The sequence below is a fragment of the Zingiber officinale genome, chromosome 8B, assembly GCF_018446385.1.
Source record: "Zingiber officinale cultivar Zhangliang chromosome 8B, Zo_v1.1, whole genome shotgun sequence".
NCBI lineage: Eukaryota > Viridiplantae > Streptophyta > Magnoliopsida > Zingiberales > Zingiberaceae > Zingiber > Zingiber officinale.
In genome coordinates, this window is record NC_056001.1 from 19,060,468 (window position 1) to 19,085,543 (window position 25,076).

General features: G+C 40.9%; 1 protein-coding gene across 1 annotated transcript; it reads left to right on the top strand.

Moving 5' to 3' along the window:
- The first annotated feature begins 1,524 nt into the window (after window positions 1-1,524).
- On the top strand, window positions 1,525-22,416 carry LOC122016812 (ELMO domain-containing protein A-like). The gene is made up of 10 exons (XM_042574219.1): window positions 1,525-1,768; window positions 1,899-2,014; window positions 3,315-3,409; window positions 3,851-3,919; window positions 4,278-4,393; window positions 4,504-4,558; window positions 18,328-18,448; window positions 18,626-18,673; window positions 21,621-21,715; window positions 22,066-22,416. The coding sequence occupies exons 2-10, from the start codon at window positions 1,930-1,932 to the stop codon at window positions 22,165-22,167; spliced, it is 786 nt and encodes a 261-aa protein (XP_042430153.1). The 5' UTR covers window positions 1,525-1,768; window positions 1,899-1,929; the 3' UTR covers window positions 22,168-22,416.
- The last annotated feature ends 2,660 nt before the right edge of the window (window positions 22,417-25,076 follow it).

Consider the following 25,076-nt stretch of genomic DNA (forward strand, 5'->3'; position numbering starts at 1 on the left):
ACATTGCTTATGCTGTACATATTGTCAATCAGTTTGTTACTTCTCCCACTTTAGTACGTTAGGGAGCTGTGCTTCGCATCCTTTGATATCTTTGAGGAAGCAGAGATCCTCTGGCCCACATTTAGCGGACTAGGGCCCTGGTCCACTGCAATGATAGGTGGATTCAATGGCCCCCACCCGCTAAACAAGTGGGGACCATTGAATTCCACCTATCAGTGCCCCTGGTCCAGGAGCAAACCAGGGCAGACGAGATCAGAGGATCTCACATGTTTTTGAGGTACCCAGTTTCATAGTTTTCTTTATCATTTCACTTCTACCTTAGAGATGTGTACCTATTCAGATGCAGATTGTGGTGGTGATTCTACATATCGTAAGTCTACCATAAGATTTTATATTTTCTTGGGAGATTTCCTTATCTCTTGGAAGAGTAAAAAATAAGATGTTGTTTTTCATTTTTCTATCAAAGTAGAATATCATGTTATGACCTCTACTACTACTGAAATTGTTTGGTTACGTTGGCTACTTATTGATATGAGTATTTTTTATCTTAAACCCTACCCCTATGCATTGTGATAACTTTAGTGCCATTCAAATTATTTGCAATTCTGTCTTTCATGAGCACACCAATATAGAGATTGATTATCATTTCACTCGCCATCACTATTAGAATGATACCATCACTTTGCCATTTGTCTCATCTTCCATGCAAATTATAGACTTACTCACTAAGGTGCATTCCACTACATGATTTCAATTTATGGTTAACAAACTCTCAATACTTTCTGTTAGTGCATCGTGAGTTTGAAGAAGGATGTTGTATACGATAAATTATTATATAAGGATAGATAAGTCTTTTGTTATTACTTTATTATCTATTTATATTTCATTTTTCTTTGTAAACTAAAATTTTTTACAATACAATTCAATAGTCTCCTTTTGCGGCTACCTCTTTCTTTCCTTCTCTTTGTGTTACCTTTTACATTCTATTTGTATTATTTGCTTTATTCACAATGATCACATAACTTTATCGGATCTATTATTATATTGTAACAATTGATTATAAAGTCTTATTCATATATTCATATAGAGCTTGGAATGATAAAGAATAAAGTCATATGTGCTCATTTAATTTTTTTTATTATATCTATATGTTCAAATATCAAATTAATATATCATCTTGGAGCAGTAAATTTTTTGATCATAGAGGACTTTTTAAATATTTTAAAAAAGATTTTTAATTAATGGCTACATTATAACCATCAATTCAGTGAACAAAAGCGAACAAGCAAAGGGAACAAAAATGGTACCGAGTATTTAATTTGGATATTTTTAAAGTTGTCTATGCGATTGGCGTAATGTGAAACTTAAACGACTGAGTTCCGTAATTTTTGATAAAATATAAAATATAACACGTGAGCTGAGAATAAATGAAATACGAGGGGCCCTTGGGGAAGTTTGCATGAAACGGTTGGATTTGGTTAAATTGGCCAAGTCCTCGATAAGGAAAAAGTAGGTCTAAACTGGCGTGCGGAGGAGGGCGTCCGAGTCGGGATTTCGACAAAATGCGCCATAAGAGAGAGAGAGAGAGAGAGAGAGGAGAGAGGGGAACAGGAATTCGATGGCCGAAGAGAACACAGATCTATATATGGAAGGGTGAGGGAGGGGGGACCAGGGTAAGGGAAGAGCTTCCGACGCCCTTCTCTTCCTTTATGGTGATCGAGCTGTGGAGAAATTTGAAATTTCTGTCGTCTCCTTGGAGTTCGAAGAGGTTTGTAGTTCGTTTCGATTTTGTTCGGGTTTATGGTGTCGAAGTAACCATAGGTCGATGCTGTATTGTGGCTTTTGAGAGAAGGGGGTGATAGGGGAATGATGATGGATTTGTTTTGGCTATGGAGCAGCGTGCGCTAGTGGAGGTGTCCGATAGGCGAGATGGATGGTAAAGGTGGTTCCTTTGTGGCCGTGAGGAGAATAACTCAGACGGCTGGTCGAGGGCACGGTTATCATCCGCCACCTGGTATGTGCAATATTCTTTCTATCCTCTGTTTCGGAGCTATTGCATTGATGGTGTCAATTATAACTTACATGGAAGAAACAAAACTAAATGGCAAAATTTAAATTATTTCACTATGTCCAACAATTTTATATTTAATTTTGTGTCAAACAAAATATTAAAAAGTGATATCTAATACTATTAGAGGCTCATAAATAAATTTTAAACACAATTACATACATTAATAAAAGTATCAATCCATTTCAAAGAAAATTAGATTCTCAACAATGAGAGTGTGCCAGCCTTGTCTTTCAAATTTGAAAATACTCTAATTTTGCAGAATTTAAAAAGTAAGACATGCTAAGTTTAGAGAAGCTCTCATTTGTTCCAACATTTTACTCTATAAATTGAATAAATTGTAAATATAAATTATTAAATGAAAGAAATATAACTAAAGCTAAAATTAAAATTTAGAAATATTTGTAATGACAAAAACTGGGATAATTAAATTAATCAACAAAGATAAACAAAAGAACAAATATATATTAACAATATACTAATTATTAACTAAACAATAAATTATAATAAAAAAAATATGTATATTAAGAAAAATTAGTTATGTTAGGATTAATTATTCAATCAAATAAGTATTGAAACTATATTGTTTCTGTCAAAGATTGAAACTCCGCTCAAAATTTTAGACTTTGTTAACACAAACATTGAAGGGTGTTGAGATGAGTTCAACTAATATTGTTAATCAAGGTATTTGGTAAATTGTTATTTTTTTTTTCAATTGACTATAATTAGTATGCTTTTTTAAGGAATAAAGAGGTTAGAAAAGTAAAACTATTTTGTCACGTTAGTTGAATTGACTCTCTGATTGCTATATTCTTACTTTTAAAAATAAAAGAGCTAAGTGGAAGGAGATTAAAGGAGTAAAATTAATTTAAATTGATCTTGGCAAACTTCATTGCATGCCACAATATGTCAAGTGTTTTACATGGTATTGTACAAAAAATTAATTTGATTTTCTTTTTAATTGTTATCCTTATTTTTATAAGGAAATTAACTACGTAGAAGGGGATTAAAGGAATAGAGCTCATCTAAAATTATCCTGGTGCACTTTGATGTGTGTCAAAGCATGCTAACCATCAGCATAGTAAATTGCTCTGTCCATCATAGCATTGAAACCTTAACATAGCATGTAATGATACTATACACTTTGACCTCTATAATTGGCTAAATATGCACAAGGTTTGGTCTCTCTTCTTTCTTAAGTTTTCTTTCTGATAAAATAGCTTATTGTCTGTGGAACCTTTCACAGGATCAACTGCATGGATTGGAAAAGGCATTTCATGTGTTTGTGCCCAAGGAATAAAAAGTGAGGCTCATCTAATATTTGATCTTACTTCTTCTCAGGTATTCTCTTATTTATGTCAGTCATTATCTTATTAGTTCTTTCATGCAACATCTCTCAGTAAAATGCCTTGATGGTTGTGCTCCTGGAGTAGAAGCTAGAAGAAAGTTATGATTTATTTTGGTATACATAACAAATGTGCCCTGGCAATGATAAGCCTTTCCTTGCTAATATTTGGGGTTTAGGTCATGTATTCTTTCATTTTGAAATTGAGTTGTCTATGCTTTCCACATTCTCTACTAGATTGTCTATGCTTGATACTTGATAGCACTGAGTGATGCTAATTTTCTACTGAACTTTCATCCTCTTCTACACCACGCTGTGGGTTTCCTCTCTTTATTCTACCAGGCATATTACATCAATAGCATATCTGAATATTATAAGTTTGTGTTTTCTAAAGATGAATGAAAGTCATGATCTTATGATTATTCACACGTGTGCAGGAACAATGCTTGCATAGGCTACAAAGACGGATTGCCATTGTTTATGATAGTTCAAAGAAAGAGCATCAGGTATTTAACATAGAAGTATTTAGTGTGCAATTTTTTTTTTCATCTCTCAATTGGAATTTGGTGTTGCCCTACTGCTTTTTTCCTATTGACAATGTCCAATAAGTAAGTGAAGCTATTCTTAATGATCTCGAAAGTTTGAAAATATAAGATCTGCTACTTTGAATATACATCAATGTTTTTTTTCACAGATTTCTTTTTGCATATTTATTGTAGTTATTTGGAAACAAGAACTAAGGTTATAATTGTTTACTTGTGTAAGCTTGTTCTTTAGTCTTAATCTAGGATTTGCAACTAATTGTGATATTGATGCTTTGGTAGAATTTCTTGATAGTATGCTCAGTCAGTGAAGTATTGCTAGGAAGCCTTGAAGGCCATATGGGGTGCTGCTTATCCTGGCGTTGAACTCCTTGGTTTAATATCTGAACAATGGAAGGATATGGGATGGCAAGGGAAAGATCCTTCCACAGATTTTAGGTATTAACACTTTGTCCACTAAAGGGATTTCTGATGAGGTACAATCAATTCCATTTATTTGTATGGTTCAGAAACCATCTTTTGTTTTTGTCATTTTTTACTTTCTGCAGGGGTGGCGGTTTCATATCTGTGGAAAACATGCTATTCTTTGCCAGAAACTATCCTGTAAGCTATAATTATTTTGCTAACTAAATCGTAAAGTATGATTGCAGACAGTTTGTATTTGGCCAATCCTTTTAAGAGTATGGACCAAAATCTAGCTGTTGTGTCTCCACCTAGTGTTTCCACTATAAAACACATGCAGTTTAAATTGATGTGCTTCCTGACTTAGCCACGAAACTGATTGTTCTTCCATATAATCATAGTTCTGTTTATGTCTATTTTTTATACAATTCAAAAATTTCATGTTTGTCTTTGATTTTGACATTAAGGTTTAAACATTATTCAGATTTGCTCTTTTAGTATCCTGGTTCAAAGATACTCATGATTAGGTCTTGTTCCTCTGTACTCCTTGTTACTTAAAATGGATAGTTCACACCAGTAAAGATCTTCACTATAAGTACTAGGGGATGTTGTGAAATCTTGAATTAGCCTGATATTTAATATGAAAATGTTTCTTGTAACTAGAACCATTTTAAGTAATATCTGCATGGTTATTTCGTACTCTTTTGACCCATCATGCTGAGGGAAACTGTAGGTGAGACTTTATTTGCTTTAAATTAAAGTACTGAGAGAAGTTCCTTGGCAGAAACTGGTCTGTGTAATCATTGGAGAAGTTCAATTTGATAACTCATTTACAGCAATACTGATTAGTAATTTCTTGGAAAAATATCAAAAGAACACTGTTCTTGTCCGAAAGCGAAGAAGACGGAAAGCTGGGAATGTGGCTGGAAGTTTGACGGTGAAGACTCCACGTGATCCTACAACACAAAGGCGTCAGTGCCGGGCCGAGAAGGGTTCCGGCGTTGACTCTCTGACGCTCAAGTCAGTCTCCGGTGATGTAGAGAATAGCAAGAATGCTATAGTAAAAGAGCATGTAAAATGACAAAGTTGCGCATACCTCTCCATGTAGATGGGGACCCCCTTTTATAGTGCCACTGTAATGCCTGCGCATGCATCTCAAAGCGTGTGCATGTTTTCCCAAGTGCCCTATGAAAAGACAAATCAAAAAGTGTCCTTGACATCTTTCCTTAAGCGAACATGCATATCTCTGATGTAACAGTCTGAAAACTTTTATCGTATGATTTGCCTGTGGAACATGCTCTGTTGTCAGTGACACAAACCTCTAAAAGAGTATGAAGAGATATACGGGCGTGTTCCGCTGTAGGCCGACCGTTGGCCGTTTGGCATTGCTTATCCGCTCAGCCATAACTGGCCTGCTCGGCTGATTTTGTCTCCTTCCTTGACTTTGACTTTCACGTCAGCTAATCTTCCTTGTTTTGACCTATCTTTGGTGGGGTCCCTCTTCATCACCACATCACAAGCCTTCTCCTCAAGTCTAGTTGAAGGAGGCTATAAGTTCAACTGACTGGACAGTTAGTGCGACCTAACATTCTTTCTCCCCGACCGGGTGTGCTAGGGTTTAAAGCCGCCATTCGGTGATGATGTTTACTGCTTCAGAGTTTATAGCCACCGCTCGGCTGTGATCTTCTTTGCTTCAGGGTTTATAATTGCCGCTCGACTATAATTTTTTTTTTTTTGCTCAAGGGATTATAGTCGCCGCTCGATTGTGATCTTTGCTGCTTCAAGAGTTTATAGCCGCCGCTTTGCTGTAATCTTCAATGCTAGGGTTTATAGTCGCCGCTCGATTGTGATGCTCTCCGTCTAAGAGTTTATAGTCGCCGCTTGACTGTGATGTTTAATGCTCAAGGGTTTATAACCGCCGCTCAATTGTGATCTTCTTTATCGCTTCAAGAGTTTATAGCCGCCGCTCGGCTGTGATCTTCTTTGCTCAATTGCCACTTGGTGATATCATGGCCGACACTTAGCCATTTTTTTGCCTTCCTTCTGGTCTCTGATCTAATCGCTCAACCCACGTAGTACCTTTTAATCGCCATTGACGTCACCATAATTTCTCGAAAGTCGTTCAAATTCCCCCTCATTAATGCAAAACATGTTTGGCCATGCCTTGTAATCATGCTTTTTGCTTTCTCATTAATGTCACTTGTAACCGAATGCCACGTGTCGCCTTTGCATGCCGCCGCATGCATAATGTGATAGGCGACTGGTTGATTTTAATGCAACGGTTGCCTTTTCGAATTCAACAGTCATGATGAAGCATTGTTTTCCAAAACCCTCGATCGGACGGCCCGGGTCAATCGCCTGTACAGTTTTTAAACCCTTCACTTTTTTCCTTCTCCCCACTGCATTCTTCGTCTTCGTCTCCGTTGTCTCTTTGCTCTCTTTTCTCTGTTTGTCGTTGGCGATCTTCTTCTCACTTGTAACATTCCTTCAATTTTCGTCCTCTGTTCCATGACCGTCTTCCCTTCCCCACCCCTGGCTGTCCTCGGATTGTGGTATACCTCCACCGAGTCCAAATTTAATGGCGATGAGGTACCGTTTCCCCGCTGATTACCAAATTGTTGTCCCCTCTGCTTATGCTCACCCCCATCTGCCTCCCGACGACTTTCTTCCATTCTTTAAGGATCAATTTCTTGTCGGTCTCCGCTTTCCCATTCATCCTTTCTTCTCAAAGGTCTGTAGATATTTTTACATCCCCATGCATCAATTAGTACCAAATTCCTTCAGACTACTCCGTAGGGTTGTGGTACTATTCCGTCTGTACGAGATTCCTTTTGTGTTTCGTGTTTTTTATTATTTCTATTACCCGAAGCTTTCTGAGCCAGGTACTTTCCTCTTCCAAGTCCGAGTGGGGCTGTGCATTTTGACAAAATGTCCTCCTCTAATAAACATTGGAAGGAGCACTATTTCTATTTTCCGACCAGCTGGCAGATCGAACTGTCAAAACCTCCCCCGTTGAGGAGGTACAGAAGCACGCCGGCCTACCTCGAAACAACTGCGAGTCTGGCCAGTCAGAAATACCAAATACACAGACTGCTCTTAGGAGTCTTGTATGTGTTCGAGCTGAGCCCTATCCGAACACGGCTGCTCGTCCTTTTAGGTATGCCCTTTTTCTTCCTGTTGTCTTTGAATCTAACTGATTTCTCTTTCTTTTTTGCAGATCGAATTATGAACTGTGCATTGCTGAGCGGCAAGTGTAGGCTCTCCGATGCAGACATTAACGCCAAAGGAGTGGTGCAGGGGAAGTTAGGTGGCGGTAAGTGATGCAGCAGCTCCTACTGGTGCGCTGCCGCCCGAGCGCCCCTCCATGGCGCCAGTCGCTATTCCTTTCGAATCGACCACGTCGGGCGAACCGTTGATCCAACGCCGCAAGCGGCATCGAGCGGAATCCTCTTCCCGCTCGGCAACTTTGGCTTTGTAGGCCCGTGCCCCAGCGATGACCTCCTGACCTCCTTCCGAGCGAGGGGAATTCTCTACCTCTGCGATTCCTAAGAGGGAGATTGTGCTGCCGACTCTCCCATCATCCGACCGGACCCCTTCGCGGTTCGCATTGCCGTTCGGGACGACAATCGCATCGCCGGTCGCTTATCTTCCACTTTCACCGACTGGCGTAGAAGCGCCCCTGTCCATTATTCGCTCCTCCCCAAAGTCCAAATCCAAGGGCCCGGCTATTTCAGTGCCGTCAACTCCAAGCGGCAGTAGACACATCAAGGCTATCCTCTGTTTGTCGACCGACGAATGACACCAATTAGATGATGCCGAATTGTGCTCCCCAGCATCAAATTACCATCCAAGGTCTTTGGTGCAAGTATGAGCGGACGCTAGGACTCGGGCGACGACCATCCAGCCAAGGGAGCTTGCTGACGGATTCACCCAAAAATCAACTAGGGTAAGTTTAGTGAAGTCTTTTCTTTGGTTTTCTCGGTCGGCGTTAATAAGTTTTATTTGCCTCACAGTATTGGGTGAAAGTCTGATCATGTGCCAGCGGCTGGCCTTCCTCGAACATGAGAACTAGCAGCTTCGAGTGTTGGTCGGCCAGTAGAACACAACACGGGGTCGGGTTGAGTAGTTAACCGCCAAGGTTGCCCAACTGGAAAAAGATTTGGACACGAGCTCCGAGCAACTGATGGGGTCCGAGCGGGCGCTTACAGTTGAAAAGAACAAAAATCATGATAAGGCGCTTCAGCTCAACCGGTTGACCAAGCAGGCTCAGCTCTTCGAGTCAAAGATAAATTCCGCCAATGGCAGGAAACTCCGAGCCATCGAAGATATTGAGACCAAAAATAAGGAGGCTCGTGTCTTGGCCAAAAAACTCAAAGAGGCCGAAGTGACACTTGCGGCTGAGCAGGTTAGCTAAACGGCTGAGCAGGCAGTGAGCGAGCTCTAAATCGGGGAACAAAAATGAACAATAGACAAGCAAGCAGCCGAGCTGGCTGCGTTGAAGGCTGAGTTGGAGGTGTCCCAGGCTGTATTTAACAAGTTCAAGGGGGAGGAACCCGATCGGCAGGACTTTTTCAGGGTGAAATAACTTTGCTCCCCCGAATTCAATGAAATGTTCACCGACCGGACTCTCCGCCTTTTTGACTATGGTATCGATGAGACCCTCCAACAATTGAAGGACGACGGCTACCTCTCCTCCAATCTGTTGAGCAAAATTATAAAAAGGGAGAAGATCCCTGACTCACTCCCGGACGACGTGTCGAACTACCTCACGTAGTTTCTCCTTTAAGTTTCTCAGTAGTCTCTTGTACCCATCCCAGTTACTTTGTAAAAATTTCTATAGTGCGCCCATTTGGCATTTTTAAGTTCTGTGTTGTTGTGCTTTGCAGTCTTTCAGCTTATCCTCTGTGTATTTAACTTGATTTTTTATATTTGTCAGTATAATATGCCAAACGAGACTTGAGCTCGGCCGAATGGCCCTTGCGCCCTGGGCACGTAGTCCGGGTACCTTGCTTGCTTATATTAAAGTCGAATGATGTGTGAGTCTCTGACACTTAGCGTGAGGGCTTAGCTTACTTATAACTCGTCCGAATGGGTCGAGAGTCTTTGACATTTAGCGTGAGGGCTTAGCTCACTCATAACTCGCCCGAACGGGTCGAGAGTCTTTGACGCTTAGGCGCGAGGGTTTCGCTCGCTTATAACACGACCAAACGATACGTGAGTCTTTCACACTTAGCGTGATGACTTAGCTCACTTATAACTCGCCCGAACGGGTCGAGAGTCTTTGACATTTGGTGTGAGGACTTAGCTTACTTATAACTTGCCTGAACGGGTCGGGAGTCTTTGGCACTTGGCGTGAGGTCTTAGCTCACTTATAACTCGCCCGAACGAGTTGAGAGTCTTTGACACTTAGTGTGAAGACTTAGCTCACTTATAACTCGCTTGAACGGGTCGAGAGTCTTTGACGCTTAGGCGCGAGTACTTCGCTCGCTTATAATATGGGCGAACAACGCATGAGTCTTTGACACTTAGTGTGAAGCCTTAGCTCACTTATAACTCGATCGAACGGGTCGAGGGACTCAGCTCACTTATAACTCGCCCGAACGGGTCGAGAGTCTTTGACACCTTTAGCGCGAGGGCTTTGCTCACTTATAACACGGCCGAATGACACGTGAGTGTTTGACACTTTAGCGCGAAGACTTTGTTTGCTTATAACACGGCTAAATGACACGCGAGTCTTTGACACTTTAGCGAGAGGGTTTTGCTCACTTATAACACGGTCGAACGACACTTGAGTTTTTGACACTTTAGCACGAGGGCTTTGCTCGCTTATAATACGATCGAACGACATATAAGTCTTGGACACTTTAGCGTGAGAGCTTTACTCGCTTATAACACGGTCGAACGACACATGAGTCTTTGACACTTTAGCGCGAGGGCTTTGCTCACATATACTGACACTTTAGCGTGAGGGTTTTGCTCGCTTATAACACGACCGAATGACATGTGAGTCTTTGACACTTTAGTGTGAGAGCTTTGCTCGCTTATAACACGGTCGAATGGCTCGTGAGTTTTCGACACTTTGCGAATTTTCGTTTCAACTTCCCTACATTTATAGAACAAATATTTTTACAATTTACACGAATTTAATCTCCAACTTACTACCTAGCCCGGTAGGGCAGCAGATGATTCACACTCCAAGGCCGCTCCAGGTTTCTTCCATTTTCATCTTGTAGATAATAGGATCCCGAACTGAGCTTTTGGATTACTCTGTACGGTCCTTCCCATGGGGCCTCCAGTTTAGTGACGTCGCCGACCAACTTTCTCTTTTTCAGACTAAGTCGCCGACCTAGAAAGATCTGGGAATCATCCTCCTGTTGTAGTTTTGCTTCATCCTTTGCCGGTATGCCATCAGTCGTATGGTTGCTTTGTCTCTGATCTCGTCTATGAAGTCTAGCTCCATGAGACGCCGTTTGGGGTTTTCCTCGTCATAAAGTTGCATCCGATCGGACTCAATATCTATCTCGATCGGCACCACCGCTTCCCCTCCGTATATTACGTGGAATTGGGTTATGCCGATGGCTTCCTTGTGCGTGGTGCGGTAGGCCCACAACACGCTCAGCAGTTCATCTACCCAGCTCCCTCCAACGTGGTCGTGCCGAGTCCGGAGTCCTCTAAGGATTTCCTTGGTGACTTCTGCCTGGCCATTACTTTGGGGGTAAGCTACCGAAGTGAAGGCCTGCGTAATGCCATAATTTACGCACCACTCTCTAAGTTTCCGCCCTTGAAATTGCCTTACATTGTCGGAGACGAGTTTGCGAGGGACGCTGAATCAACATATAATGTTCTGTCACAAGAACTTGATAACCATATGTTCGGTTATCTTGGCGAGCGGCTCGGTCTTCACCCATTTGGAGAAGTAGTCTACCACCACAAGAAGGAATTTCCTCTGTCCGGTCGCTATGGGGAAGGGTCTGACAATGTCCATGCTCCACTGGTTGAACGGGCATGAGACAACAAATGCCTTCAGCTCTTTTGTAGGTCTATGTGGTATGTTCTGATATTTTTAGCAAGACAAGCAGGTTGCCACTATCCGAGCGGCATCGGCTTGCAGGGTAGGCCAGAAATAGCCCGCCAAGAAGATCTTTCTTGCCAATGAACGACCGTCCGAATGGCTGCCACAAGAACCTTGGTGAACCTCTTACAGTATGTATTGAATATCCTCCAACTCGATGCACTTCAACTATGATCTTGAGAAGGGGTTTTTTTTTTTTTTTTTTTTTTTGGCCCCCAGGGCGTAGCGCAAACGGTGGGCGCATGGTATCTCTGGCGTAATGGTCAGGGGTCGATTCTCAGGAACTGACGATCTGGGGTTTATCCCACCATGCGCCTATGGCCTGTGTACCTGCATGAACCTCCCTCCATATCCGTGGGGCCGGCACTAGGGGGGCCGCTAAGGTAGCGGATCTACCTTTTTGAGATGGCTTTTTTGTACAGGTGGTCTCCGACTAGTGTAAATCGTCCGACTTTCTTTTTTTATTAACCAAGCCTTCTCCCGGTCGGCCGACACGATGCCCTGTTGGAGAAACTCAATTAAAGGAGTCCACCAATCTCTTGAAGTCTCCCTTTCAGTTGGCCTCTCAATGTGAACTACCAACATTACTTGCTCGATCGGCTTATCTAGCACTACAGGGGTTAAGGAACTTGCTAATTTTGCCAGCTTGTTCGCATATTGATTCTCCCCTCGGGTGATTTTTTTGATAATTATTTCTTGAAATCCGACCTTTAATTTTTCAAAAGCCTCAACATATAGCCTTAGCCGGGCATTGTTTATTTCAAATTGCTATGCTGTTAGTTGGGAGTCTGAGTGGATAAGGACTCGGGTGGCTCCCACGTGCTAAGCTGTTTGCACCCCGACGATCAACGCTTCATACTCGGCCTCGTTATTCGTGGCTCGATAGTCCAGCCAAATGGACAATTGCATTCGATCTTTACGTGGTGATATTAGAAGTATACCCACGTCGCTGTCCTGCCGGGTGGACGATCCGTCAAAATAGATCCTCCAAGTTGCCTCTAGCTCGACATTCTGTACCTCCATCACAAAATCGACCAAGGCTTGTGCCTTGATCACCGATTTGGGCTGGTACTACAGGTTAAATTCTCTTAGCTCCGTGGTCTACTTAATTAACCGGCTAGACGCTTCGGGGTTGAGGTGAACCCTTCCTAGAGTGCTGTTAGTTAATACAATTATAGGATGTGACAAAAAGTATGAGTGTAACCTCCGAACGGCGAGGACTAGTCCGTATGCTAATTTCTCGAGACAAGTGTAACGACATTCACCATCTTTCAATATATGACTTAAAAGTACATCGATTATTGTTCGGCGTCGTTCTGTCGTACCAATGCTGAGCCAACCACCCGCTCTGTAGACGACAAGTACATCCAGAGTAGCTCGCCAGCGATGGACTTGGCCAGTATAGGTAAGGAAGTTAAATAACTATTTAGCTCCTCCAGTGCCTTGTCGCACTCGGCTCCCCATTGAAACTTCGTAGCTCGACGTAAAACCTTGAAGAAAGGATGACTCTGATCGAACGATTTAGATATGAACCTTGACAAGGCGGTGGTCTGCTCGGTCAGCCGCTGAGCTTCCTTCAGGTTGCGTGGAGGGGCATGCCTTGGAACACCTTCACTTTTCTTGGATTTGCTTCGATCCCTCGCTTGGTCACAATATAACCGAGGAAGCGTCCGCTCCTCGCTCCGAATAGGCACTTTCTTAGATTGAGCTTGATTTCGTATCTCCTCAGTGTTCGGCAAGTCTCCTCTATATTTGCACAAATATCAGTGGCTTAGATGAATTTTATCAAAATGTCATTGACATATACCTTCATGTTTTGACTGATCTGCCTCCGAAATACCTTATTCATCAACTGCTGATAGGTGGCTCTGTCGTTCTTCAGTCCGAACGACATCACATTGTGGTAGAAGATTCCGTCCGTCGTGATGAAGCTGATCTTCTCTTGATCCTCCTTGGCGAGCGGAACTTGGTGGTAGCCCTGGTATGTGTCCAACATGCAAATCAGCTCGTAGTCGGCCGTGGAGTCCACCATTTGATCAATGCGTGGCAGCGGGTAGCAGTCCTTCGAGCAGACCTTGTTCAGGTCTTTAAAGTCAATGCAGACCCGCCATTTATTGTCCGGTTTGGAGACCAACATCACGTTAGCTAGCCAGCTCGGGAATTGTACTTTGCGTATATGGTCGGCCTCCAGCAGCTTTTCCACTTTCGCTCGGATGATTTGATTCTGCTCCGAGCTTAAGTCTCTTTTCTTTTGCTTCATCGGCCTGACGTCGAACGTGCAACCAATGCTGTGCGATGGTCGGCGAGATACCTAGGAGCTCGTGTATTGACCATGCGAACACATCATGGTTTTGCTTCAGATAGGCAACCAGCTCCGCCTTCTTTTTTGCACTCAGGTCGGTAACGATGAAAGTCGTGGCCTCCGGTCGGCTGGGATGCACTTGGATATCTTCCTTTTCTTCATAGACAAGGGTGGGAGGCTCTTCAAGGATTTCATTCACTTCTAGCCGCTGTGCTTTCCGAGCGGCATGCGCCTCCGTCTTTACCATTTCGACGTAGCACCGATGGGCAGCTAACTGGTCGCCCCTTACTTCCCCGACTGAGTTCTCCACCGAGAACTTGATCTTCTGACAGAATGTGGAGACGACTACTCGGAATTCATTGAGTGTCGGTCGACCCAATATGACGTTGTAAGCGGACGGGGTATCTACCACAATGAAGTTGGTTATCCTCGTCCGTTTAAGCGGCTCCTCCCCGAGTGATATGGCCAGTCGAGCTTAGCCGATCAGCAACACTTCATTGCCTGTGAATCCATATAACGGCGTCGTCATGGGTTGGAGCTCACTCCGCTCGATTTGAAGATGCTCGAACACCTTCTTAAATATAATGTTCACCGAACTTCCTGTATCTACGAAAGTACGGTGAATATTATAAGTAGTAATTGTTACTGTGATGATCAAGACATCATCATGAGGGACTTCTACTCCCTCTAAGCCCCGATGGCCGAAACTGATCTCTGGCCCTTCTACCTTCTCTTTGCTGCATCCGACAGTGTGTATTTCCATCCACAGGCCGTGCGACTTCTGGGTCCGGTTGGAATCTCCGTCGGTCGGGCCTCCCGCAATTATACCAATGTCACTCCGAGTAGCGTTGCTTCGGTTCTCTTCTTCTCGGGCTGACGGGCGTGGCCGCTCGGCTGATGATAGTGTGGGTCGTTCGTGCTCTCTTCGCCGGGGCTACTGTAAGTGCTACTCATCTCCCTGCGTGCCTTCCTCTTGCTCCCAATCGGCTGTGATGGTGGCGATCGGGCGTCAGGGACCGACGGTGAAATCTTGAAGGTGTCTGTCAGCGTGGCTTTGGTTTGAGCTGATAGCAGTCTCTGGTGTTGTGCGTTGGTGACCGATGATAGGAACAGAAGAGCGGCGTCCACAGTCTAGGCTCGGCGATCTTCGACTACTCGACCTCCACATACTAAACGGCATGAGTTCAGGGCTCTGGGTGTTGCTATGTGGTGCCCACTCGGGGCCTCTTGGGCGGCTGGTGTGTGTGGGCAGCTTAGCGTTCCGAGACCGAGGCTGGCTCGGGAATCACTTTCTTCTTCCGAGCTGTTTGGGCCTGTTCGACATTGATGTACTTAGTAGCCCGCCTGAGCAGATGATCGAAGTGTCTTGGGGGTTTTCTGATGAGTGGCCGAAAGAATTTGCCATCCATAAGTCCTTGTGAGAAAGAACTCACTAAGATTTCCGGAGTGGATGATGGAACCTCCATGGCCACTTAGTTAAACTTTTGAATATAGGTCTGCAATACTTCCTTGGGCCCTTGTTTGACCACGAACAGGTTAACATTTGTCTTCTAATAGCGGCAGTTGCTCGTGAAATGCTGGAGGAATGCTGTCTGGAAGTCTTTAAAGCTATATATCGATCTGATCGACAGTCGTTTGAACCACCTCTGTGCTGATCCGGAGAGCGTGGTAAGGAATACTCGGCATTTGACTCCTTCGGTGTATTGGTGGAGCATGACCATGTTGTCAAACTTGATCAGATGCTCCTCTGGGTTAGTTCCCCCCGTGTATTCTCCGATTGTCAATGGTCTATAATGACACGATAGTTGGTCGTCCAAGATCTCCTGGGAGAATTGCTGGTTGATCTGCTTGGGGGAGTCATCAAGCCGGGGAGCTTTCCCTTTCCGTCCATCCCGGACGGGCGCGTCTTTTGATGGAACTTTGTGATTTTTCCGCTCAGCCTTGCTCTTTTGATGGTTTGTGGAATAATGCAAGGTGGTAAGGGATTGGTGCGTCCGACGCTTCTCGACGTCGGTCGACCTGTTGTTTAGCTTGCGAAAGGCTGGGTTTTCCGCTCGGCCTCTTGGATCAGCTTGCTGACCTGTCCTTGAGACTGCAGGGCCGTTTACTCAATAATCAACTGCTGCCTGCTGCTGCTCCACCATCTTTGTCGTTCGGGCTTGTATCAATAACTCCAGATCCTCTTGTGTTAGCGTCACGGTGGTGAATCATCCAGCGTCTTCTATCTTTTCGTTTCGGATGCTGGTGGAATTTCACAGACGGCACTAAATTTGTTCCTGTCTGAAAGCAGAGAAGACGGAAAGCTGAGGATGTGGCTGGAAGTTTGATGAAGACTTCACGTGATCTTGCAACACAAAAACATCAGTGCCGGGCCGGGAAGGAGTTCCTGGCGTTGGCCCTCCGACGCTCAAGTCAGTCTCCGGTGATGTAGAGAATAACACGAATGTTGTAGCAAAAGAGAGTGTAGAATGATAAAGTTGCGCATACCTCTCCTGTAGATAGGAACCCCCTTTAATAGTGTCACTGTAATGTCTGTGTACACATTTCAAAGCATGGGCATGTTTTCCCAAGTGTCTTATGAAAAGACAAGTCAAAAAGTGTCCCTAACATCTTTCCTTAAGCGAGCATGCATATCCCTGATATAACAGTCTGGAAACTTTTATCGTATGATTTGCCTGCGGAACATGCTCTGTTGTCGCACAAACTTCCAAAAGAGTACGAGAAGATATATTGGTGGGTCCCGCTGTAGGCCGACCATTGGCCGTTCGGCAGGGACATGCCTGCTTGGCTGTGCCGCCCCGAGTACTCGCCCTTTACTTAGCTTTCTTGTTGTCAGAGGGTTGCCTATCATCTAGATGGACACGCCTCCTGCTCGATAGGGACGACGACGAAGGGATGTATTGCATATCTATCTCTTAACCTCGAGTTATCCGTTTGACATTGCTTGTCCACTCGGGCATGCCGTTAGCTCGGCCATAGTCTGCTTGGCCGACTTTGAATCCTTTCTTGACTTTAACTTCCACGTCAGCCAGTCTTCCTTGCTTTGACTTATCTTTGGTGGCCCCTCTTCATCACCGCATCAAACATTTTTTTAAAAAAAATCAAAATCCATATATACTTGGCGGCATATCCATATTTAGCACATTTGTTATATCTAGTAGCATTGTATCAAGATCAAGGTCATAATATTACATTTGAGATTTATAAATTTTATTGTAAAATTTGGTTTTATATAATCTTTACATAATGTTAAAATTAAATTCCAATTTATAAACTAAAATTTAGATAGTAAATTATAACAATTTGTTTGAAAGTTTTTAATATCATAAATTCAGATCTTATTAAAAAAATTTATAAATTTTAATTTAATAAATTTGGATTTTATAGAATTAAGTTTGAATTTTTTAAAAAATTTATTATAAAATGTTGGTTTTATAAATTTCAATTAAATTTTGTTATAGAATCTGGATTTTACAAAATGAAAATTCAGATTTCATAATATTAGATTTGGGATTTTATAAATTATATTGTAAACTTTAGGCTTATAAAATCTTTACAAAATGTTAAAATGAAACTCCAATTTATGAAGCTAAAATTCAGGATAGTAAACTATAACAATTTATTCAAAAGTTTTGAATTTCACAAATTCAGTTTTTACAAATTTAAATTTGGATCTGTCTAATTTGAGCTTATTATTAAAATCTATTTTTTTTTTATAGGTTTTCAGGAAGAAAAATTATTATAAAATTTAAGATTTAATTTCAAAATAAATTTATTATTATTAATATTATTATTATAATCATTTCTAAATTTCTATTATTAATGGGATAAGGAAGACATACAAGGGCTCCCTTTTGATAAAAGAACCCTCCTTTGGTATTTAATGAGAGGGACATTCTTTTGATATTTGCACAAATTTCTTTGGCCTAGTCACTTACAGTTATGATTATTTTTTTCTTATATTCTAGTCCTAAGCATCATTTTAAACTCATATTGTGCCAAATGGTCTTGTTGAAAAATATCATTTTCATGAACTTGGTACGCTACATCACACATCAAGATGAGTTGAAACAAAATTATTATTATTTAGCTTGTGTACATACAAGATAATGCCAAAACTGTATCATTCAAAATATATGGATGCCATAGTTTCTTTTTCATTTTCTTCCTCCGACCTCCAATTGACCACTGGCATCATACATCAAAATGTTGGCATGATACCGGAATATTATCGTTCCTTTCAAAGACCGAAACTTTGGCTATTATCTGGCAGGATATCTTGGCCCTGAGACTCTTTTACGAGTGAAAACCCATGTAGGCTTTTATCTGGCAGGATATGTTTGAGCAATTTCAATCAAGGAAAGAATTGCCTGTTTGAATTTAAAGACACTTTTTAGTAAATGAAAATCTGCACAGGCCTATCGTTTGCGGGGTATATTTATACAGTTTCAGTCAAGAACTATCTGTTGGGTTCTGTTTGTCAAATTACATCAAGTGATTCTGGTCACATTTTGCATGTTTGAGCTGGTTTTCTCACTAGCAAACTGGATGTTTTTTGTTCTTTAGTTAACTGATGTTGAACAACTATTCTCACAGAGATCCTTTCAAGATCTTCTCCAAAAACAGAATGGAGAACGTGCACTGTGGGAATACCCTTTTGCAGTAGCTGGTGTTAATATCACATTCATGCTCATACAAATGCTTGATCTTCAGCTTGGTTTGTACTTCATCCGTATATAATTTCACTAACTTCTTAACTAAGCTAAATTAAGTTGAGCTAGAACTGTATAGATGATTCACTCAAAGCATCTGTTGAAATACCACACTGTTTACTTTGTCTAAAGCACACTGAAATTCTAGCAGGGTCACTAATGAACTCTTGAAATGACTGCAGCCAGACCCAGATCATTTATTGCAGCTGTCTTTTTGAAGTTACTTTCAGGTATGAATTACAACCTTTTTTTTGTTCAAAACTGCAAACTTTTTTTTTTAACATAGAAAACAGGATTACATACAAGGCTCACGTTCTTATGTTGCAAACTGTAGACTCTAAGAAATGAAATGAAAGATATTCTAATTTTAATATAATGCATAGGTTTGTTTCATATTTGGCCAACTAATATACATTGGCTGAGCAATATGATACAAGTGTTAAAATATTTCCGCTCTATGATCCTCCTTCCCTTTTTTATGTATCTTATGTATCTAGGCCACTATCCATTAACCCGCTCCTAGTTCTCTGACTCAACATTCCTAAGCAATGAGTATTAGCATAGAATCAGCTGGATTGAGAACAATGCCACCACGAGACTTGACCACACGAAGAGGATCCCTAGAAGAAGAGCAAAAGCAAGAGCCTATGCAATTAGCACTGTTCATTAGTGCTCCCCAGCTTAGGAATGACCAATCTCCTCCTCTATCTTATATGTATCTGGGTGTGTGGAGTAATTTTGATATTACACCGTAAGATGAGGATATCATGGAGGATACTGAGTAAAAATTCTCACATCTATCCGAGAGCAAGAGGATAATAGAATAAAAACATAGAGTAACTATTCAAATAGTTCTAACAAAAGTGAGATTATAGTTTCATCATTTACTTGAGTGGAGAAATTCTGGGATGACACTAAGACACTATGTTTTGATTCTGTTCACTCAAGCCATGGAGAAGATGTCAGAAGAGACCGAGTAAAAATCTAACAGACTGACATCAACTCTGAGAGGAGACGTTGGAAGAGACAGATTATACCTAATTTTATCTTAAATCATGTACGCCAAATGCTAAGGAAGAATCTAGGAACATATCAACTTCAGAAAAAAGAGAAAAATTAGAAAATTGTAAAAGAGGAGTGCCTCCAATTTCTCTTCCATTTATGTATGTATAATAATCTCTCTCTCTCTCTCTACTATTTCCTCTGTTAACAAAAATCATCCCATGTTTTTCAATACTCCCCTACTTTTGAAACCCCCTACTTTTCTTGAAATCTATATTCTTTTTTGTGAGTAAAAATGAACAAGTCCATGCTTTGTAACAACTTCAGAGGGAAACAATAGTGTATATTCTTTCTAAAGAAGATTACTTCATGTAACCTTCTAACTAAAATTTTCCATTTGAGACTAAACTTAACATATATAACTATTTAACTATCAATAACTGATCCTGTCCGAGAGTCGAGGCGATGGATGCTGAGGGACGTGGTGCTCCTGTTGACTGTTGGTGGACTCTGAGTCAGAGAGACCTGCAATCACAGCCGCGTCAGTGCTGAGCCAGGGAGGGATTCCTCGACGATAACCCTCCGATGCTCAAGTCAATCACCGGCGATGTAGAAGAAGCGAGGAAACAAAGTAGCAGAGTAACAGTAGTTACAATAAATATTATGCATACCTCCATCGAAGCTTGGAGCTCTTTATATAGGGCTCCGGGGAAGCGCGTGCACGCTTCTCCTGAAAAGACATATTAGGAAAGCGTCCCTGACACCATACCTCAATGACCCGAGCATATCTCTGACATGACAGTGGAAGCTTCCGCCGTACCATCCTCTGCCTGTCCATGCCGCCAGCCATGCCGTCTGTCGGTGGCACGAGTTCCCACGAGGATATCGACTGATCCTCCTTTTGTCTGTTAGTGGGCCGAGCGGGATGACCGCTCGGCCAGCCCTTAGCCGTTTGGGTGGTCTAGCCCTTTGGCCGAGCGGAGTGGCCGCTCGGCCAATATTCCACTATCAGAGCTCCGTTGTCGTGCTGCGATCCTTTTTCACTAGTTCCAAGGTTTGATGTAAGTCCGAGCGAGCTAGCCACTCGACGTATGTCTTGTTTTGAGCGTCGGAAGCTCGGTGCCTGACCGAGCTGTGGTGATATCTGATCGGTACTTCTTTGTCCCGGTCGGGTGAGTGAGTTCTCCGATCGGCCAGCGACACAGGAACGTTGACCGCCTAGACTTTGACTTCCACCGTGGCCATGACCCTCTGAGGGGTGGACCCTTATCACTGGATCACATGTCCATGCTTTGTAATCTATATTCTTTTTTGTGAGTAAAAATGAACAAGTCCATGCTTTGTAACAACTTCAGAGGGAAACAATAGTGTATGTTCTTCCTAAAGAAGATTACTTCATGTAACCTTCTAACTAAAATTTTCCGGTTGAGACTAAACTTAACATATATAACTATTTAACTATCAATAATTCTTATCAAGTGGCATGCACACAGTTTGATCTGGCTATTGTAAATTGTAATCCATTTCCATGGAAGAGGAAAATAGTCTCAAAATGAATGTATATTACTATGTTTTAAGAGCTTTGTGTGGTTACAAAGCACATAATATATAACAAAACATGTTAACCAACATACACAATTCATATATAATATGCTACTTGTTTGTTGATTTGACTGAAATTGATTTTATCATACATTAGTAGTTTAGAAATTAATCAGACTTTGACAAGCTAGAGATTGATGTTGTTCATATCTTATGTGGCAATAATTTGATTAAATGTGATTCCTCATTGGATAATCTATGAATCTGTAAGGCGCTTATCTGCCCATTTTTGTAAAATAGTTGTAATTAGAGTATCAGTTGATACATGTAACAATTTAGTCATTTGATTATCCTTCTGTACAGAATCATAGTTCTGACAAGGAAATCATATTGTTCATAATGTAATCCTCTGTGTTCTTGAGCTAAGTTTAACTTGAATAATCCAACTTCTGGATTGCAAAATTATCATTAAGGTGGGCACAATGAAAATTTCAATCTCTTGCATGCTTATCCCAGTTTTCATCCATCATGCTTCTTAAACTCACTGATCTGTTGATCAAGAAGAATTATTAAACTTTGACTTGTTTTTAGATGTTTGATGTGCTAACTTATGTGACCGTGCTCTTGTCACAGAAAATGACCAAGCTTTTGACATAATGTACTGCATAGCTTTCATGTTGATGGATCAGCAATGGCTTACTATGCATGCCTCATACATGGACTTCAACGTATGTGATTTTGTTCTCTATAATAAGAGTTAAATTTGAAAATTTCACCTCCTGAAGTGTAGGATCTCTTTAATATGGGTTGTGTATGCTCGACCTTCTTTGAGCTTCAAAATTACACATATGCTTGAACTACACAGCAGATCTTTTTTCAGTAAACAAAAGAACTCACCAAGTTCAGAGGTAGAAATTGACTGAATGAACAAAAATTAATTTAAAAATGTATTCTTTGACTTTAAGTGTAATCAAGCTATAGTAGATACTAGATAGGACCAACGGACTTAAACTTCATTCATCAAGTTCAAAATAATAATGTTGTACTTGTGTCTGTTAACTCTTGCTGGTTTATCCAGATGGTGATGAAGTCCACACGTCGTCGACTGGAGCAGGAGCTTCTTATAAAGAGTGTCAGTCGAATCGAGGACTTATCTTCGTATAGACTCCTTGCTCGTTAGCAACTCATTGGTTATGTTCGAGTCTGAACAATTTGATTCCCTTTGGTTGTTGTGGTGTGTGAAATTGCTGTCTGCAAGTGTTATGAATTCATGCTTAACAAGGAAAGATTCCCTAGTAGAAAAAGCTGAAAGTGTTGCATTTAGTCTGTGTTTGGATGGGGTGAGGGAAGCTTCAATTTAGTAGAAAAATCTGAAAGTGTTGCATTTAGTCTGTGTTTGGATGGGGTAAGGAAAGCTTCATTAATAGAAGGGAAAGGGAGAGGAAGGGAAGATTCATTAACATGTTACTTTATTTGAAAGGAAAGGGAGCATGGGCAGAATCAGCACAAGCCCGTGTGGGCAGCTGCCCACACCGAGCTAGGACCTATAAAAGAAAATATTATTAACACAACTTAAAAAAAAATAATGAGGCAGTCGTAAAAAAAAGGAATGCGCTGGTTCATTTTGGCTTGTTACAGCAATATTTGATGCATGCCACCTGTTTTTTCAATTCTAAGATTTTTATGAAATTTCATTGCACTTTAAATACATTAATTCTTTACAAAATTTTCTTTTTCCTGTTGCTGGACTTGGCATCGAAACCCCCTTAATTTTATAATTCTCTTCTAATATTCGCCTATATTCCTAACTGAACAACATAACAAGCATATGCTGTATGCCCAAAGCAAGATGCATGTTAATATATATATATATATTTTTGTTGAGTGTTCATACAAATATAAGAAAAAAATTAGATAGATGATGAAAAACAAGCACATGGAAAAAAGAATAATTTAGTAAGATACACGACGACACGACTTGTGAAGCGGAGAGCTTCAGTTGCGGTACTACTATCGGTGAAACGCTTCTTGCTGAGCTCGCCTACATGGAGTTACTGCCGCGGCAGTAACGTAAGACAATTACAAACTTTTACGGCACACAAGTAACACATAGCATTCAAGTTATAAAAGGATCGGAAGAGGAAGAACATGGTGAATGATTCAAAATCAGGATTTAGTTTGTGAAAGCTTGAAGGGCTCTTTGGTTCATCTCTATTTGCTCTTTCATTGGTAAAGCACGAAGAACATGATTTGCCGATTGTCATCGATCGATTAAGTGTTTACATTTGATTTCGTTTCATGTTTTAGAACATGCTACAATGGTATCAGAGTTTAGATTAGCATAGATTGTAAAAGCATGATGAATACCTCTGTTTGATGTTGAACTAATTGCTAACGGAGTATTGCTTTGGGGAGTTTTATCGTCGTCGACTCGTCGGGATTGTCAAGGACATCGACGACTACCCAAGATGGCTTGTGACCGGTGTCTGTGGTCAACGAGCACCGACGATCACATTGGAAGGCCGGTGATCGATCGACCACCATGTTCACTGTGGGAAATAGGGAATGACAGGAAAATAACGAAGCATGGTGTTTTGAGAAATTTTTTGATTTTATTAAATAAAAAGAAAAATAAATAAATTCACTTCTATGAAAAAAATGCTTGTCAAAGATTTTTTTTTTCATTGAGAAGTTAACACTTGTCAAAGAAAAAGTTTTTTTTCATTGAGAAATTTTAATCGGTTAAACAATCTGTTTAATATTCAATTGAATTGATTAAATGAAAATATGATTGATTAAATAGAAGATGAAGTTCTATGAACCTGTTTCATCGGGTTGGTTCAAGTAGATCTTGATTTAGGTCAAATTATTGGTTAATTTAACCCGATTAATTAGAATTGTTTAATTAAATGAATTTAAATTAAAAAAATAATAATTAAATGTTTCAATTAGATTAGTTCTAATGAGGACAATAGACTAAACTAATGCTTAAGGTCTGATTTCTCAATCGATTAGTCCAGTGTATAAGTAAACTGAATCTCCTCATAGAAAATTTATTTTTCTTATTATTGAAGTATTATACTTATGTGTGAATTGAATTGTACCGATTTTGTTACTGGTTTGTCGATTTTGTACTGATATTACTATTTTCAATTCCAGACATCGAGGATGAAATGCACGATGACCCGTTACGATATGCGACGGAATGAGCTATGAGAGGAAATTGAGGAGATTGAGTATGATCCAATTTATGGACTCAGAGGACACATTGAATGACTTGATTAATTGTTTTGGAAGCTCAAGCAAAAAGAGTTTCCCATCCTCGATAATTACAGGATCTGAAATTTGATTCGTTCACTGCCGGAGAATCTAAAGGTGGTAGCACACCATATAGGGGGGGGGGGGGCGCTTTGAAGGGTGTATCTCATCTGCAGAATTGTGTATGAAACTACTTCACCATGAGTTCCCAGAAGAGGATCCTGAAGAGTCTGAGGAGAATTCTGACGATGATCTAGAAGAGTTTGAAGAGGATCCAGAAGAGCTTGAGGAGGATCTCGAAGAGTCTGAGGAGGATTCTAATATGGACCAATTAGCGAATCCTGAAACCGATTTGCATAAGATTGCCCAAGCTGAACCTAGAAAGATAAGACTTGTGATGATTACTATTATGCTAGTGTCTTTCCTAATGGAAGTAGTAATGTCCTATTAAATATAGCCACTAGTGTTAGTCCTAGTGGGAATAGGGTTAACTTATCTAGCAAAGTAGAGTTCAGTTGGTATTACTGTCACTATATATGAACAATATTAAGCTCATATTAATAAAATCATGTAATAGAAATTGTTGTTATGTACAAACAGTGTTATTTTAATGAAAAATTATGTTATTTGTTAACGAACTTGGAAAAAGAGTGTTATGTATTAACAGTCTTAACAGAATGATTAGTTCATTTAAATGAAGAGTTCATTTCATGATTTGTTCACTTAATGATTAATTCATTTGATGAGATATGTATAATAGTATTAATCAATGTTGGTTAAATTGAATTATACAAATGATGAGTGAAATATTGTTGTCACTTGGTTTTGTAA